The 19240-nt window shown below is 41.5% G+C and overlaps 1 protein-coding gene across 1 annotated transcript in view; it reads left to right on the plus strand.

The window, feature by feature from the left end:
- Positions 1-3999, plus strand: part of LOC149447895 (putative Kunitz-type serine protease inhibitor) — a 34179-nt gene extending 30180 nt beyond the window's left edge. Inside the window, exon 8 of the mRNA XM_089652020.1 lies at positions 434-3999. Within this exon, the coding sequence (XP_089508146.1) occupies positions 434-603 (170 nt within the window). The 3' untranslated portion in view covers positions 604-3999. The remainder of the gene's footprint in view (positions 1-433) is intronic.
- Positions 4000-19240: the final 15241 nt, after the last annotated feature.

Below are 19240 nucleotides of genomic sequence, written 5' to 3' on the forward strand. Positions count from 1 at the left end.
TTTTTTTTATCTTTTAATGACAATTTTTTTAGAATATATTCTGCTAGTGTTTTTTGTTTTTTTTAAATAAAGATTTTATCACGATTTAGTAGTATTATCATGGGATGGAGAAAGTAGTGAATTCCAGCTTTTAATTATCAGGGCACTATGGATTTGAATATTTGCTTTTATTGGAGGAGAGGTATCTTTAAATTTAATTTTAACATCTGTGCTGTGTGTGTTATGGGTACATGTGAAAACTGACCAGGCCAGATGAGGATAAAAATATAAGTGGGATAACAGCAGATAGGAATTGTCAAGAACTGCATGTCTTCATCAGAGTGCAAAATGCTGTGTGGTTTTGGCTATTAAAATGTCAGGTCCTCTTTAACTTGGTCAAAGCATAAATTAAAGTTACTAATTGATTTACTAACCCTGTACATTTCTTCCACAGCTGTGGTACTGCCAATTCTCCTTGCAATAATGGCTGCCTCCCTGTTGGGTGTTATGATCACGTTCTTTGTGAAGATGGCCAAGAAGAATCAGCAGAACTCTGATTTCCGAGCCATGTGGAACCCCATTGATGACAAAGAATGTCTGATGAACAGTGCCTACAATCTGTAGATGAAGCCATTCCAAAGGGTTGTAACACTCCATGTCTCTAACGCAGATTTTAGCACAAGGTTACAGTATCTCGCCTAACATTTACATGTCACTCCAAAGAAGTGGGTTTCCAGCATTACACAATAGCTGAGAGGAGAATGTCATTTAATCTGAAAATAAATATTACTAGTAGGGATGCACCGAAATTTCGGTGGCCGAAAACACCCCTATCTGCCTTTTGGCCGGTATGAAATTAAGCACCAATACAGGTGCCGAAAATAACCCCGCTAGCTGCCACTCAGTGGTTTTCATCCTTACCTGAGAAACCATTGAATGATCCTGGCACTGGGAATAGAGATAACTGAAGGAAAGATAGCCTCCACTCATCTCCATGCCCTTAGAGGACCGGAGCTACATCACTTCCGGTTCTGACCCCTTGTAAACTTTCTATTTCAGTTTTCGGCCAAGTGCATCCCGAATTTTTAGTTTCGGCACCAGAATTTTCATTTCGGTGCACCACTAATTACTAGCAAGAGGTCTCCTTTTCTATGGGTAAATTTTACCAGTTCTAAATTGTTTTATTAAAAGGGGCGTTTTTCCTGTGGGTGCTTTTATTCCAGAAAGTTTCTTTTACGTTGATTTAATTTTGCAACTGCATTAAACTGTGTTTTTTAAATCAGCTTGTGTGGCTTTATAAAGGACTTTCTGATGGTTTTTCTTTATAATAAAATCATCCAGCTTCTAATTTTGGCTCTGGGTGCTATACCTGGTGGGATGTCCTGTTGTAACAGTAAGCCACAGGTGAAAGCTGCAGACCGTTTTTATTGTACCACCAACGTATATTGTATAAGAGAGGGATATAATAAATTATATATAATGTTTTCTAGTATTTAACAAAAAAAAATATAAAATTATAATATTTTTTTTAACTACTGGAAAACCTTTTTCTTGTGGTGAGGGCAATTTCAGATCGGACATTTTTTTGGCAGCCATTATCGAAGCTGAAATCCATCCAAATCACATCTGCATTGTGGCCACTTCTGTGGTGAGACCTATTCTACTGTCCCCAGCAATAAAGTGGTTTTGTAGTGGATGTGCTGCAGCAGACTGAATCCTCATGCTGCTTGTAGCCAATGTATGAAGATGACAAAGATCATCCAACAGGTTCAGATGGCTGCCACCTTATACTGCTGGGGGGGGAGGAAAAATAAAATGGACTTCAGTTATTTGCTAGTTACCCTATTCCATCCCTGGGATTGGCACAAGTGTATGTGCAGGTCATATCAGTGTTTTTAGCATTATAACTTGCGTATTTTTGGTGGTCTGGTGGATCCTTTTAATTTTTCTGACTGTTGTTTTCCACCTAAAGCTTGTGGTCAGCTTCAGTCTTAAGTTGGCCATACATTATACAATTTTCTTCAATTTCCTTTAGGTTTACCTTCAACTATGCAGTGCAAGGGCCTGCCTGATTGCATACAAATCTAAATTGGTTAGTTTGACCTCATGGCTTTGGTAAATGTAAAGGAAAATTGGAAGGTCATACATTATACAATTTCCTGTAGAGGAAAGATGTGTATACCTACCCAAGCTAAGTTTCCTGGACTCCAAGTGAAAGTCCAGTCAAAACTAAGCTTAAAACATACTCCCACCCCCATTCTAAGCCATATACAAACTATCCTGTAAAGAAAAAAGTATACACTTGCCTAATATAAGGGCGCTCCTGTCTGGTAAAGTGATCTCCCCGGCAGCCAGCTTCAGGAGGAAGGAGAGATCGGCAACAACGTCTGCAGAGCCTTGACAGCGATCTCACCCATAGACTTTCTATGGTACATCTGTTGTCTGCTGTCCCTTCTTTCCTGAAGCCAAGGCTGGGAGCAGATCACATGACTTGACCAGAGCTCCCTTAGATTGGATAAGTATACACATCTTTCCTCAGCAGAGTAGTTAGTATAGGGCTTAGAATGGGGATAGGAGTAGATTTAAGCTCGCTTTTGACTGGACTTCCACTTCAATGCTACACTTCCAGATCTCCATTTTACTGTAAGATGAATTGCATCATTTGGCACCAAGTTGAATACAATTTTGTTAGGAGGCTTACTGCATTTTTTAAATAGAGTAGGCAGCTGTGCAAATGTTTTCATTATTAGAGCCAACAGGCTGTTTAATTGGTCTGTATCTAGTCTTTTAATCGTCACTGATATTATATTTTTTTAATTAAAAATTGATCTAGAAGAATTGTATATTATACATTTGGGTGTACATAGCTTCAAGATTAATCAGGAATAATCTGTATAGATATGACACTTGTAATAAGGGGTTATAAAAAACATTTGTTGTTGATCTAATGTTTCTCCTATCTGTTCACTATTAAATACTTGTTAGTCAGTTGTTACTTTTTCATCTTTGCTCAAGGCCCCGTTTAACTAAAAATGCTATACAGACTACCACACTCCCATTGTCCATCTGACAGACATCTGTCTCTGTTATGTATCCAGTCTTGACAGCTTAAGGGTTTTGCCATAGTTGTGACTTTTTTACTGACCTTTTCTGGAATCAAGAATACTAGTTGGAGTTTTGTAGCCAGTGAAACTAGCAGAAATAAGACTGTCAACAGAAATAATATCACATTGTGGCAGAGGTGCATAGAAAAAAAACAGAGTATTACAAGCACTGAAAATTGCCCAGCTATGCAGAAACTGGAACTAGTTTCTCTGTGTGTACCGCTGTTCAACAGAAGCCAGTCTTAACGATCCTGCTAGAAAACAAGCATTCGATTAATGCTTTCGGCCGATGGCTGTAATGCTGATCTGTGTATTCTGGCAGGGATGGGGGAGTCGCCGCTGTCAGGATACAATGGTGCTGCAGGAGAGATCGCTGCATCCACAACCCTTGTATAGATGTAGGGATCTGCGATTTGATATATATTTTTTTTCTGTTGAGCGGAAAAAAATTCAAGAGGTACACTCAGCCTTAGTTCTGAAGTTCTTTTAACATGGTATTGTACAATGCAGTTTATTCCAACATTAGATAGTTCACAGCCACTTCCTTTAATTGAAGCTGCTGTCAACTGCAGTGGAGTAATCCAAAGTATTCAGTGATATGCCCTACTATCATGTATGTGTAGTGGTAACTTTTTATCTTGGCTGTCACCTTTTTAACATCATTCTATAGTGGTGGCAGAAATATGATTGTTCTGTGCTGTGGTTGTTTGACCCTCACTGGTTACCCAACCCATGTACCAACAGACATCTGTTATAGTCCTGGCATTGGCTGTTATGACAAGTCACCTCTGGAGCAAAACCTTGGAGTATATTTTCATGAGATTGTGCAGATGTCGGCACATCTGTTACTTTATTTGAAATAAAAATCAGTTGTCTTTGTAATAAGCCTTAAATTAAAAAAAATTTGGATACCAAACTAGCTTTCTGCTGTTTTTTTAAATTGGTACACAATCTGTGTTCTCTCCCAAAAGGAAGTGATCAAGCAGTACTTTATTACATGTTGCTTGAGTGGGGAAGCAAAGGGAAGTCTTCCCAACTTGTACACAGATCTATAAAAACCTCACAGATGTTCTGATGCTTCCTCCCTGGATAAAACATGTTTTAGTTCTCTGAATCCCCATTGGTGTGAGGGGAAATCTCCCCAATGAAGGACACGAGCAGCAACAACAATGTGATAGAGCAAATACTTCCCTACTCTACCCAAAGCTTGAAAATGACTATTTTGGCTGGAATCTTATCCTTTTAAAAGATGTGGTGATACTTCCTTTAAAAAGGTAAGTTCACCTTTGGGAACATGTTGCATGTTTCTGATCCTGAAGCCGCTGACAGCCGCATCATTCATTCAGTCTTCTGTGAATGAATGGACTACAGGTCCTGACAGCCTTAGCAGCTATCAGCTTGTAGTTCTCGAACTACCATGGCGCTGTGAGCCCCCGTGGTAGTTCATTGAGTCTTCCTGTCAGCAAGTATGTGCTTGCCCGTATGGGATGTACGAGCAAGCCGATATACTGACAGTCTGCAGGAAGACCTGCACGGCATCAGTGATCTGCTGAAAACTGATGCAATGCTTTACAGGCTTCTAACATAAATCATAAATGTACATTTTTTTTTTCCTGCAAAAAAAGTGCATTTTCTGTGGAAAGGTGAACTTATCCTTTTTAAGTCTTTCTGAAATTCCTCCAGAAAGCAAGCGCATGTAGCACCTGTTCTGAAATAGTCCTGTAGGTGCTGAGTAACTACAGGTTGAACAGCCTGCCCCCTCCACCCCAGCAGATAGCACTGTGGGGGGGTTGTGTTAGCTGATTGATCATTTTCTATTGAGAATAAATGTCAGTGCTAGGGGATCATGTGTTAAACTGTTGGCGGCTAGTAAATACACTGCACTAGCAGATAGCTCACACAACCCTGCAGCGCTGATGATTATTTCATGATTGTGAATGAACACTCAATGTTGGTGGGCTCTAAATGGACAGAATGTACACACAAGGGTTGAGGGAGGGCAATACCCAGTACTGTGCTGTAGCTCCCCCATAGGAACACCCATAAATTGGCATTTAATCAATCAATAAACTCCTATGTTACACCCCTACCACAAAACACTACTTTCTCCCTAGAAAGTATACAATCTAATGAATTCTTTTTGTGATATACATATAAATCCCCCAAAATTCTTCCAACTATTAATATAATATGTTTAAATAAAGCCACACATAATTCCAAGTCAATAGAATATAGGTATATAGGTGTGTGTGTGTGTGTGTGTGTGTGTGTGTGTGTATATATATATATATATATATCTCTAAAAATATATTAATAAACCCTAAAGTGTCCAAGTCCCAAAAATTATTTCCAAAAATATTTTCTTATAAATCCAGTGAAGCAAAAACGATTCAAAATACTCCGGGATAACCTCAAAGAAAAAAGAAAAGAAAAAAATTCATAGTGTATTACCCTTAAAATATAGACTTATATACTTCACTCTGTGCACAACACAAAACACATCAAAAATTGTGCAAATTGAATTAATTAAATATCAATCCAAATAAACAATGAATAAATAAAATAAAATCAACAAAAAAATAAAAATAAAAAACCCCAAAATGTGAAAAATCGTGATCACTCCAACCACAAGTGAATAGTGATACTAGGTACTAGTACCCTTTAAACTCCAGCCAAAAGTGATACCAAGTACCATTACCCTCTTCCAATATTTTCAGGCATAAGCTGACATAAACATCCGGTATATCTCAATCCTTCAGGGGTATTCCTCATGCAAGTAAAAGGCTCTTTAGGCAGGATCCATAAAAAGGAACAGATTTTAATAGAAACTTACATATAAAACAGGGATATCCAGCTTCCAGCACTAATCTTTCAAATCCTAGGACCTATATTCTATTGACTTGGAATTATGTGTGGCTTTATTTAAACATATATTAATAGTTGGAAGTATTTTGGGGGATTTATATGTATATCACAAAAAGAATTCATTAAATTGGCATTTAGGCTGGGGTGGAGCTAAAGCATGGACCGAAATTTTTTAATTAACAGTGGGGAAACAAAGGTGAAGGGATAAAATAAACCCTCCCTACAAAAATACGTAAATAAATGTAGGTGTATATTGCATAACACCATTCCTACCGATTTCCAGTTTTGCGCTGTCCAGCCCATGTTCCCATGGTCTACCAGCTGACAACCCAACATACATATTTCTGGTGCCTTCAATGTGCATTTGGTGCTGCTGCCTTTCAGTGCTATGCTATGGTGCTGTGGCAGACCAGCAGCACATGTGCAGTTGGGGCTAATATCTTTCTGGGATTTGGCACTGTGCCTGACCTGCACATGCACAGTACTGTGTTCAGGTTTCGGAGCAGAGTAATTTGCATGATAACACTGCAGCCACCAAAATTGGACCACTTGCAAGGTATATCTTCGCACTTAGAAGGCTCACATCACATGGCACAAGACACAGAAGTGTCACCCTAGACAATACACCATGGGACATATTCTGCTGTTCCTCCAATATGGGCTGCAACAACATTTGGCCTTGAGCACCCTGAAGGGTCAAGTGAGGATGCTGGCCATCGGACTGAGCTCAGTGGTTTTGGTTGTTATAGCAGTCTATTCTAGGCAATAGTAATAGATCCACAAAACCACTAGTGAGCAGCACAAATGGCAGTAACTGGGAGGGATTTCTATTTCAAGCAATAGGCAAGTTGAATCTAAGAATTTTTTTTATTTTTCTTTTAAATAGTGTTGAAAAGGAAGCAAAGGGACAAGCACAATGGAAAGAAAGTTATCCCAATATAATTAAACTTTGCAAACAAGCAAAGGAAAGACTAAAGAGTATACAAATTTCCAGACATCTCTACACAGGTTGCTTCTATCCTGAAGCTGTTGTGAGCTCCACTTTCCAAGACTGAAAGTTGCAGTGGGATTAGGATAGGGTTGCAATAGAAATCATGGGGCGCTGTACAGCTTACCTGACAGGGTGCTTTACCATAACATGCAGCAATGCAAATTACATACATGCAAATACATACTTTTATATGGGGTAATAGCTGACACAAAGGGGTTTATTTACTAAACCTGGAGAGTACAAAGTCAGGCTCACTTCTGCAGAGAAACCAATCAGCTTCCATGTTTCATTGCCAAAGCTTAACTGAACAAGCTGAGGTTAGAAGCTGATTGGTTTCTATGCAAACGTGAGCCTGACTTTGTACTCTCCAGGTTTAGTAAATAAACCTCAAACTGTCTTGGCGTGCTCTCAAGTATCCCATGAATTTGGGTAGTGCAGCTCTTCTGGACTTTAACCTACATTACCTAGCTGCCCAATTATCCCATTTTTTGTCTTTTTCATTTACACAAAGGGGACAAGGCGTGTTATCATTCTAGTATGTCAACTGTTTCCCACTCGGTCATTCACCCCTTCCAGATTCTCTTATGAGACTCCACAAACCTGGGAGGTTGCAGGGAACTGGTATGATTTCAGAGCTAGCTGCGTGTAGGACAAATGCGCCACTTATTCATGCCAGCACACCTCTTTGGGATAATCATCGCTTGCTGGAATTACTTATTGTGCTGGATTTTGAGATGTGGGTAAACAGAGAGATCATATACAGTGGGGAAAATAATTATTTGATCTTCTGCAGATTTTGTAAGTTTGCCCACTTAAAGAAATGAAGGGTCTATAATTTTTATCATAAGTGTATTTTACATTATAGAGACAGAATATCAACAAAAAAAAAAACACATGATACAAATGTTATAAACTGAGTTGCATTTCAGTAAGTAAAATAAGTATTTGATCTCCAAGCAAAACATGACTTTGTACTTGCCAACAAGGGTTTCTCCACCAAGTACTAAGGAAAGATGTTTGTTTCTTGTAGTTGGTTACCAGGTTTGCACACATCTCAGGAGGGATTTGGTCCACCCTTCTTTACAGATCTTCTCTAAATTCTTAATGTTTCTTGGCTGCTGCTTGGCAACTTGAAGTTTCAGCTCCCTCAAATGTTCTATAGAATTAAGGTCTGTAGACTGGCTAGGCCACTCTATGACCTTAATGTGCTTCTTCTTGAGCCTCTCCTGGCTTTGGTTTAGGGTCATTGTCATGATGGAAGACCCATCTTCAGTGTACTGGCTGAGGGTAGAAGGTTCTCATCCAAGATTTTCCAATACTTGGCCCCTCAATGTGGCAAAGTTGGCCTGTACCTTTAGCAGAGAAACAGCCCCAAAGCATAATGTTTCCACCTCCATGCTTGACTGTAGGGATGATGTTCTTAGGGTCATAGTTAGCATTTTTCTTCCTCCAAACATGTTGAGTCGCGTTAATGCCAAGGAGCTCAATTTTGGTCTCATCTGACCACAGCACTTTCTCCCAAACCTCCTCTGAATCATTTTGATGTTCGTTGGCAAACTTCAATGGGCCTGTACATGTCCCTTCTTGAGGGGGGGACCTTGCGGTCAATGCAGGATTTCAATCCATGACCTATTGTTTGTTTGGGGACTGTGCTCCCAACTGCCTTGAGATCATTCATAAGCTTTTCCTGTGTAGTTCTGGGCTGATCCCTCACTTTTCTCATGATCATCCTTACCCCATGAGGTGAAATCTTGCATACAGGTCCAGATCCAGGGTGATTGATGGTTACTTTTGTTATTGTTGGCTGGTAGGGGATCAAATACATATTTTACCCACTGAACTGCAACTCAGTTTATAACATTTGTATTGTGTTTTTCTGGATTTTTGGTTGATATTCTGTGTCTATCATTTAAAATACACCTGTGATGCAAAGAAATGAAGGGTCTATAACTTTGAAATGGGCAAATGTACAAAATCTGCAGGAGATCAAATAATTATTTTCCCCACTGTATGTCTCCCATGTATTCTCAAGCAGTGGTATTAAATAATTTCAGGATCTTAAGACTAAATTTGAGCTACCCAACTTTTGCTACCTCCAGCTCCACCACGTGCTGCATGGCAAGTTTGGGAACTCTGTCCTTAATCTGGATTCTCTATACCTGTTAGATGTACTTCTAGATTCATGATCTAAAAAGTTGACTTCCAATTTTTATAATAGCCTCTTTCTACCTGCAGCTACTACTCTAGCTTATCAACAGAAGATCCATTGGGGGACAGACATGGGGGAGCTGGAGCATGGGGACTGGGATGACGTGCTGGAATCCTGCAAACTAGTCTCCCTGAAACTTTCTGACCGTCTTATCCACCTGTATAGTTTTCACAGAACCTAACTCCCATTTGCCTGTCTAGATACCAGCCGTATCACAACCCCTTGTGTCCTAGAGGTGGTGAGACCAGCAGCATCTTTTACCATCTGATATGGTCATGCTCTGTTATCCAGGGATACTGGTCTTAGATGGCCTGGTTTCTACTTGATCGAATGGACTCTCTGTTAACTCTTTGCACTAAGCAATGTCTCCTAAACCTTCTTCCCAGTTTGCACTGTGACAAACATTTCTATATCTTCTTCAAAGAACCCCTGTTCATAGCTAGAATGTTGATTGTTCGGGTTTGGCTCAGGGCATTACCACCAAGTCACACCGTTGTAATTTGCGTGCAATTTCAGTGCCTTTTTTAGGTGCGATTTCTGAAGACTTTATTGCTATTTGTGAAGGTTTTCAATGATTTCTTGCAATTTGCAGTGCGACTTCCATTAGATTCTATGTATGTGAAATCGCAACAAAACTGCAGAAAAAGAATGCAAGAACTACTTTAGAAATCACCCTGCAGCAAATTGCATGTTAGGACACTGAAATTCACATTCATTAGATGCAATTTCAATTCGCATGGGTATGAACGGGCACCAACAGTCCAAGATTGGGTGACTGCTGTTAATCTCACGCTGCCATAAGTGAAAGTTGTTTATATTCACAGAGTGTGCACAGCAAAATATCACAAAATTTGGGACCGATGGTTAGATCAAGCATCTACTTGTGTAGATGATGATGAACATGTAGGTACATGAGTGTCAATTTCATGTGAACACTGCATAACCTGCTGGCTATATTTTATTATTACGATGACACCTGTACCATGTATCACTCTGTGCTATTGTTGACCCCTTAAGTGCCAAAGCGCTACTGTAATATATGGATTTGGGATTACACAATATACCTTTTCTTACTTGATGGTATTGTTCAAGTAGGATACTGCCATTTGCGATGATTCACTATTTTGATGGGGAAATCATCCACTAATAATTTGTAATGGTACTGGCTACCGTTTTTTCTTGTTTCACTCTCAAGAACAAGTTTGTTCGATGATAAATAAAAAGCAGATAAAACTGATCAGAATACAATTTAAAAAAATTGTATTGACCCAAAACTGTTATAGTGTTCCTCAGTGTGCTCCCTCTATTGACTTTGTAATATAATATCCACACAAAGCCACAGGCAGGTACACAAGTTAAACATATTTAAAAGATTGTATTCATGTTTGACACAAAATAGCCCTTTCTGACACTGTCACTAGCAAAAAAGTATCTCTTTCTGAATAATAGTCTGAAGTGGTGAAAACCTGGTGTTCAGCATCTCTGAATCTGTATATTTGGTGCTCTCTGCTGTCTGTATATGAAAACAATACTGCAAGGACAATAGGGAGCAATGTAGTAGTAATATCACCAAATCTCCTTAGATCTCATACGGCGGATATACAGCTGTAAGCACAGGAATACATTGGGACCCTCACATACCAGGGAGTGCATTGCTATTTTCTGGAGGAATTCAATAGAAAAAGGTAGATATTTTTAGGGTATCTCACTCACAGATTTGTCCACATTGTGTTCTAAATTGAAGGTCACACAACACAATGTGGTCCAAATCAGTCTTCTAATGTAGCTTTGATTTATTCACCACTATGAAGTGAACACACAGACATCCTTGATAATGTTCGTCCATTGTGTTCAAAGAGGACCTTGACATCTAACATGTAGTGGGCTGTCCACGGTGTGTCCGTAGGTGGCTGGTAAGGCCTATAGCGGCACAAAATGTTCTGCCACATGTCAGGCAGACATATATGGGATTTCATCAGCAGGGTGTGAACTGATGACAGGCCAGCTCTGGAGAGGACTTCTGTGTCTGGCACGTTGTCCTGCCAACAGATCCTCAAAAGTCTGCGGATGCAGGTCATGTGGATTAGGATGAATCTGTCAGGGCATCCAAACTTCGACATGATGCACCACAGACCTTTGCGACTGACCGTGTCAAAGGCCTTGGTGAGATCCACGACGGTGGTGTACAATTCACGAACCTGCTCTTGACACTTCTCTTGGAGATGTTGGGCTGCGTAGATCATGTCCACATTGCCACGCTCTTTGCAGAAAGCGCACCGTGCCTCGGGTAATAAACCCTGTTCCAGGTGTTCAATCAGGCGGTTCAGCAACACTTGTGCAAGGATCTTGCCTGCGATGGAAAGCAGTGATATTCCTCTATGATTATTGCAGACTTGTTGATTCCCTTTACTCTTGTAGAGATGTACGAGGAATGGATCCTTGATTTCAGAAGGACTGGAACAGCAGAGTGAGTTTGTTGAAAAGCACTGCACCGCCATCCTTATAAATTTCCGCTGGGGTCGCATCTGATCCTGGGGCCTTGCCACTGGACAGCTGGCTGATAGCCTGTAGGGTTTCAGTCTTTGTTGGTGGGGCATCAAGGCAGGGGCTTATTTGCTGCAAGGCAAACAAGGCATTTGCCTAGGGCGGCACTTTTCAGGGGGGTGGCACGGTGGCAGCACCGGCCCACCCCTTTCCCACAGAAGGGACACTTCCGTGGGAAAGAGACAGGGGCTGCTGTGTCTTACCTGTGTCCGCGACTCTGTGTCCCATGTCGATCCGGTCCACAAGGCGCTGCTGGAGGAGGGGTGCAGAGGGTGTCCGTCCGGTGTCTTCATCTTCCTGGATCTTGATCGCAATGTGGGTGGGATGACAAGCCGCCCCTTGAATCTGGCCACACCCCTGGGATCACTGAGCAGCCTATGGCAGCCTGTCCCTCCCTCTGCAAGCTCCGCCTCCTCGCCAATAATTGACCGCCAGATCTGTAGCTTAGAAAAGGCACACAGGTGGCCGATCACAGGCGAGGACGCGGAGCTTGGAGAGCAGGAGCTGAGTGGCAGCCCGAAGATTGAAGATCGAGTGAGGGAGCAGCTAGAGCAGTGAAGAGGAGGAGAGCGGCTGCAGAAGGAAGACAGAAGGAAGATGGGTAAGTGTCTGTGCTTGAAGAAGGGAGCTCGGGCTGGAGCAGGGGTCAACACAGTGATGTAAGTATAATTGGTGTCAGTGGGAGTAATAGTGCCCCATCATTACTGTCAGTGTGGTAGGATTAGAGCCCCCTCATTGGTGTCACTGACACCAATGATAGGGCACTATTCCTACCACTGACAGCAATGATGGGGCACTTCCTCCCCCTGACAACAATGATGGGGCACGATTCCTCCCCCTGACACCAATGATGGGGCACGATTCTTCCCACTGACACTAATGATGGAGTACTATTCCTCACACTGACACTGATGGGGCACTATTCCTCACACACTGATGGGGTACGATCATTGATGTCAGGGGGAGGAATAGTGCCCCATCATTGGTATCAGTGGGAGGAATCGTGCCCCATCATTGGTATCAGTGGGAGGCATAGCACCCCATCATTGTCAGTGGGCAGAGCTCTAATAGGAAGAGGTGGAGCCTAAAGAGGAAGGGGTGGAGTTTGTAGCTGAAAGGGTGGGACAAATTTAGATGTGGGGGGGTGCCCGATTTCAGTCTTGCCTAGGGCAGCACAAAACCAAAATACACCACTGCATCCAGGCTGCGGTTGATATCCTCCTGGGGCATTCTGTCGATCGCCTCATTGTTAATGGACAATTGGCGGTTGAGTACAGATTGGAAGTGCTCATCCCAATGCTGTAGGATCAGTCTTCTCAGTAATGACAGTTGCACCATCTGAGTCTAGTAGAGGGGAGCTCCCTGAGAGCTGAGGTCCATACAAGGATCTGAGGGCTTCATAGAACCGTTTGGCATGGTTTCTATCAGCAAACTTCTGAATTTCATCTGCTTTGGCACTCAGCCATGAGTCCTGCATCTTGCGAAGCAATCTGTACGGTCCTGCGAGTGTTGTTGAAGGCATTTTTCTTAGCTGTTGACGATGGATCATTCTGATAAGCACGGTGAAGGCAGTGCTTTTCAGCAAGTAAGGCCTTGATCTCATCATTTTTGTCAAACCAGTCCTGGTGTTTCCTGTGTGAGAGTCCAAGTACCTTTAGTGCAGAAAAGTGAACAATATCCCAGAACCGTTCCCATTCCTCAGCATTTCCCTCTAATTGCAGCTCTGAGAGTTGGTTGTCATGATCTTCTGCTAATGAAGCTTCTGTGTTTGGGGTTCCTCAGTTTACTGACGTTAATCCGTTTTACCACATCTGTTTCCCTGTGGACGTCTCTTTGGCTTAATATGAAAGCTTAATTTGGAGATGATGTGTCTATGGTCAATCCAACAGTCAGCACTCAGCATGGCCTTGGTCACCCTTACATCCTGTCTGTCTTTCCTCCCCACAATGACATAATCAATAGGATGCCAGTGCTTGGAGTGTGGGTGCAATCAGGACATCTTTTTGCGAGTGGGCAGGCAAAAGATGGTATTGGTGACAAGGGCCAAGAAAGTTGGAGATGGGCTGGGTGCAGTGGTTGACCAGGGCACCTTTTGTGTCTTGCCATGCGCTTAGCGTACCACATCACTTGCGGAGACCCCCTTCACGAGCGTTGTCCTATTCTAGTAGGTTTCATCCGCTCAATCCATCTTTACATGCTCGGGCTAGACAAGTCCCTAACTCACCAAAGATCAATAACCCAATGGCTACTCTCAACCTGGTTTGGCCAGACTGTCAAAGCTGTTGTCTGGGGTGTGGCTGCTGAGCTACAGCTACTAGGAGCCACAGGTGAGAGCTGAGTGAAAGGTGGGGACCGAAAGTGGAGGAGCTGCCCTGGAAGGACACGACCTGCCCTTACACCAGATGTGCTACCCTTCCCTGCACACCTCATACACCACTAGACAGCCTTACAATGGTTGTAAACCTCAGACATGAAAAGTGAATAAAGCATATCTCTCTGTAGTGTGTACATGTCTCAATTAAAGTGTTACTAAACCCACAACAGTAAAATCAGTCTGTATATGCAGTAAATTATGCTTGTTATACGCACTGTGGGACCTAAGGGGTTAATCCTCTGCATTGTGTAAAAAGGCCATTTGATCCTTTATTCTCTGTTCCTCCCCTTTTTTCAAGCGACCACCTCTTATTTCAGACAGACTGAACCGTAGACAGGCTGAACAGTTTGGTGTGTATTGCTAGAGAGATTTTTTTCTTGGGAGAGTGCATGTGATCAGCACAGGGCTAATTAGCACTGGTCAGACAGAGGTCAGGGGTTTTGCATCCTCCTAGAGCAGAAAGTAAACTCCTCCTACAAACTTTCGCTAGTGCTTGGCTGAACACTGATGGAAGTCACAAGTCTGCTTTAACTTCTGATGAGAAAAAGTATTTAGCAGTTTATATTTACTAAAATAATTGCATTTCCATGTTCTGCCTATTGTGGGAGACCAGATAGAGTGAATGCCCGGTCCTGGGTTTAATAACACTTTAAGAGAACTAAGTGTTAATACTGTCTGCTGCCTCATTCTTCTGCTATCAGCATGAATCACTTCTGACAAGTTTTCCTGACACCAAAAGAAAAATGGTGACGGGGAGGAACCTCCAGCATACAACCTGTGATTGACAGCCTCAACTCTGTTCCTTTTTGCTAGGGGTGCGTCCCTTCCCTCCAATCAGCTATCAGAGCTCTACTCAGTGAGCTCGGCAGAGTGTAATTTCATCTCTCCACCCCACTTTCTGAAAGCTCAGACAACCTTTATAAATTCTGGACTGTGAACAGATATACAGAAGAGAAGACTGCAGATAAACAAGCACAACTTATGTAGGAAGATTTGTTTCATCTCTGTGTGTCACCAGAATCCAGTCACTATACTGGGTATATGTAAAGGTTTACTGTGAACAACAACAGAGAATTCCATAGGGGGGCCCCCCCCCCCAAAAAAAAAAAAAAGATTTAAGAGGGGGAACGCTGTCACGGAACAGAGGGGACTTTTAAAGGTGCTCTATTCACCACATAAAACGTAATAAATATTGCTTTTATACCATATTTTTTAAAAGTTAAAATAAGATTTCTAAATTGTCTACAAACAATCCACTTCAGCTACAATTGTATAACATAAATCCATAAATTTTGAGCAGATAGAACGAAGAATCAACACATTTCACCCAAATAAGAGCTTCTTCAGGATCCATTTTATTTTATGAATTATAGTAATATTGTAGCCGAATTGGAAGATCAAGAAAGTGCCAAAAAAATGCTAGCACCAACCATCAAAGGAAAGAGAAAAAAATATCTACCATGTGAGCGACCTTAAAAATGTCATCCAAAAATAAGCCAGTGGGCAAGGGTTGACATCAACTTTAAAGACCCATACCCTCATACTGCAAGCCAAGGACAGGTATCTATCCCAAAGCGAGCATAGGAACCCATAACCTTACTACTGCAGGCGAAACCTCATGAGGCCGTCATCCATATAAGACCTTCATCCAGAGTAACAAGCTGCAAAAAAATGGTGGTGTAAGGGTTTACAACCACTTTAAAGAAAAAAAAAAAATAGGATTTTTGACTTATCGTAAAATCCTTCTACTCTGTGCCCCTTAACGAACTCTGAGAGAAGTAATTTAGAGGTAGTGGTTTTATGCTGCTATCTGAAGGAGACTGGACACTGGAAGATGAGGCTGTTTGATAGCCAGATTAATCCTTCCACCTCCCATCATGCTCCAGTTTTGTGGAAAAGAAATATTAGGAGTGGATTCTAAAAACAAAGAATGGTGTCCCTTAGAGCGTTACTAAACCCAGGACCCGGCCTTCACTATATCTGGTCTCCCACATTACAAAGAACATGGAAGTGCAATTATTTGAGTAAATATACCTTTCCTCATCAGCAGTTAGAGCAGTCTTGTGACTTCTATCAGTGTCTAGCGGAGCACTGGTTAAAGCTTGTAGGAGAAGATTTAATTTTGCTCTAGGAGGAACAAAACCTCTGTCTGGAAAGTGTCAATTGGCCCTGAGCTGATCACATGCACTCTCCCAAGAAAAGAAAAAAACCTCTCTAGCAATACACACCAAACAGCATGTGCAAAGTGACTCCACACAATAGGTCTTATCAGGAGATAAGAGGAGGACACTGGAAGAAAGGGAGGAACAGAGAAGTCAGGATCAAACTGCGTTTTTACACAATGCGGAGGATTAACCCCTTAGGTTCCACAGTGAGTATAACAAGCATGCTTTACTGCTTATACAGACTGATTTTACTGTTGTGGGTTCAGTAACACTTTAATAAACTTAAAAAAAGTATTTTACCACATCACAAATGCGGTTTTCATAATCGTTCATAAAGGGAGAGTGGGTAGAAGTAATCCCGAGAACCACGGACATCTAAAAGCAATCCATGAGGGGTAAGCAACACAAAGCCCCACAAGTAAACAGCTAGCAAAGGGGCTCAATAAAGCTTACAGAGCCACTTGGAGAACCTTATGATCTAAGCTGTCATCAGATGAGGCCTGAACATCCACCTTGTAAAATAAATGTGTGAAGGCCATACAGAAGGTCAAGTATCAGGCTTGCAAACTTGAGAAATGGAAGCCCGATGCTGAAAAGCCCACGAAGCACTAACTGATCCAATGAAGTACACTTTGACAGAAAAGGGAGGAAATCTTTCCTTAAGTCTGTAGGTTTGAATGATGAGCTGATGAATACATTTGTAACTCGTAAGGCAGAGCTTATAGTTGCTCATATAGTGACATAAGAGTGAGATCATTCCCACAGCAGCCCGACCTCATTGGAGTGAAGCCGGATCTCAGTGGAGCTGTGAGCTGCAGGCTGAACCCATACTCCTTGGAGTCTCTGTAGAATGCAATCTTCATTTATTTGTTCATAAATTATGTGGTTTGAAAAAATATATATGGAAAGCACTATGGTGGATTTTTTTTTCTGTGAATGGTAACAGCATACTCTCTTCATGGAGCTGGCTCTGAAGTGAAAAAAAAAGGGTTTTTTTTTTTTACCTCCAGTGTAACATCCTGGCTGATTGAAAGGGAACTGCCGTTCTGACCTTTTATAATATAAAGACCCTATAAAAGTTTGCCCAGTTGGTTCACAGTGAAGGACTGCACACATAAAGATCATTTATGAACTTTTTTTTGTTTGTTGCCCTTATATGAGCACTTTGTGGCACTCTTGACTAATAACTAGTTCTGTGATTGCTTGAGGCTGATGAAGGAGATGTGATTTGGCCTCTGAAATGTATTCTGATTGGTCACAGCACCCTGGATGTTTGACAGCTCTCTGACAGATAAGGTCTCCAGCAGGGACTCCCTGGCAGCTTGCTTGGATCTCTGCCTCAACTTCACAGCGCTCCTGACAATGGCGCTGATATGAACTGGACTGATGAGTTTGATTCAATGCTAATTCCCAGCGATGTCTGTGAGTGCCTAATTATCGCATTTTATACCGTTTAATAAAATTTGCTACACTATTGGCGGCTTGGTACCTCTCTCCCCAACCCCTCTTTCTTTTGTGTTGTAACTGCTGACTACTCTGCAATAGTTATTCATTGATTTTAAGTTTTGTTAGTACAGTACAATTTTTTTTTTGTGAATATTTGTCAAAATTTGAGCACTGCAGCTTAATTTTGATTTACCACTATATTACTGAGCATGTTACGACGTAGCATAGGCGGGGTTTCTGCCCAGATAGTGTAGCAGCCACTGGTACATGAAACATCTAAAAATGGAATGTCAATGACGTATTACATGTATAGGTGCCATGCTCCTGTTTCTCTTAAAGTGGTGGTTTATATGGCAGATGGATTCCAGGCTGGGAAGTTTTCACATACCAGTCAGTGTTCACCCCACTGATGGGCACAGTCCCAGGGTAGTATTCATAGACAGGATTACGCTAAATGAATACAGTGAAAGTACCTGTAAAGCCAACTGTACACAAAGTGTCTTGAAAGCATTACAGCAGAGCCTAGTGCTCATAGGTTACATTGCCCTGTGTCTTACGCACAGTGGGGCCTGTTCTAAGTTCTTGATAAAATGCAGAAAAAGCTAAAGAATTGTGTTTTGCTTTTCTTGGAGTACAAATAGATTATCCTAAGACGCTAACAAAAACTGGAGCATGATGGGAGTGGGAAGGGTTATACCCGACTATCATACAGCTTTGTTTGCCAGTGTGTAATCTCCTCTGGGCAGCAGCATAACTGTCTCAAGATTACTTCTACCCTGTGCCCCTTAATGAATGCTTACAAAATATAGGTCTTTACCTGTAATGGATACAATCAACAAGTTCCAAAATGATGTTATCATACAATCAACATAATTTACAAGACCACACACACTATACAGTATGGCATGCTATACTTCCACCTTAGGGAAATGTTCATCTTGCACAATACTGAGCATTGATTCAGTAATTGCTAACTGTACTTATGCTCACTGACAGCTGAAATATAACAGCATAATGGTGCTGCTTCAACCAGTGCAGGGCTGTGCCCACAAGCTGCAGACAAATGAATGGAGCCTGGCTTATGGACTGATGACTATCCCATGATACTGCTCACTTGTTTGCAGATTGGTATTTGTACTGCATTTGTCACGGAGGACCTAATGAATTGGTGAAGATATTGTTTACTTAAAAACTTAGATTAAATTTAGATACTTAAAAAACATATCTACCATGTTTAATTGAAAATAAGATTTATTTTCAAAATATAGAAATACCGAAACAGAAACTTGCTGAAAGACAATGGGCTTGATTTATGTGCACACTCATTAAGAAAAAACAAGTTGCATCTGAATGGTCTTAATCCCTTGATGTAGATAGCGTCTAGACAAAGAAGATTCTGATGTCCATCAGATCCCAAGCCGACATGTGATAGGGGTGAAACTTTCCTTCCCAGAGATGTAATTTTCCTCTTCCAAGGTGTACCCTCGCATCGCTCAGAGGAGCTCCGGCATGTTTACAGTCATTATAAAAACAAATTACAAAATACTGATTAAAAATTGCATC

This window comes from Staurois parvus, unplaced genomic scaffold (genome assembly GCF_062004578.1).
Source record: "Staurois parvus isolate SC_StPar_1 unplaced genomic scaffold, SC_StPar_1.0 ptg000668l, whole genome shotgun sequence".
Taxonomy (NCBI): Eukaryota; Metazoa; Chordata; class Amphibia; order Anura; family Ranidae; genus Staurois; species Staurois parvus.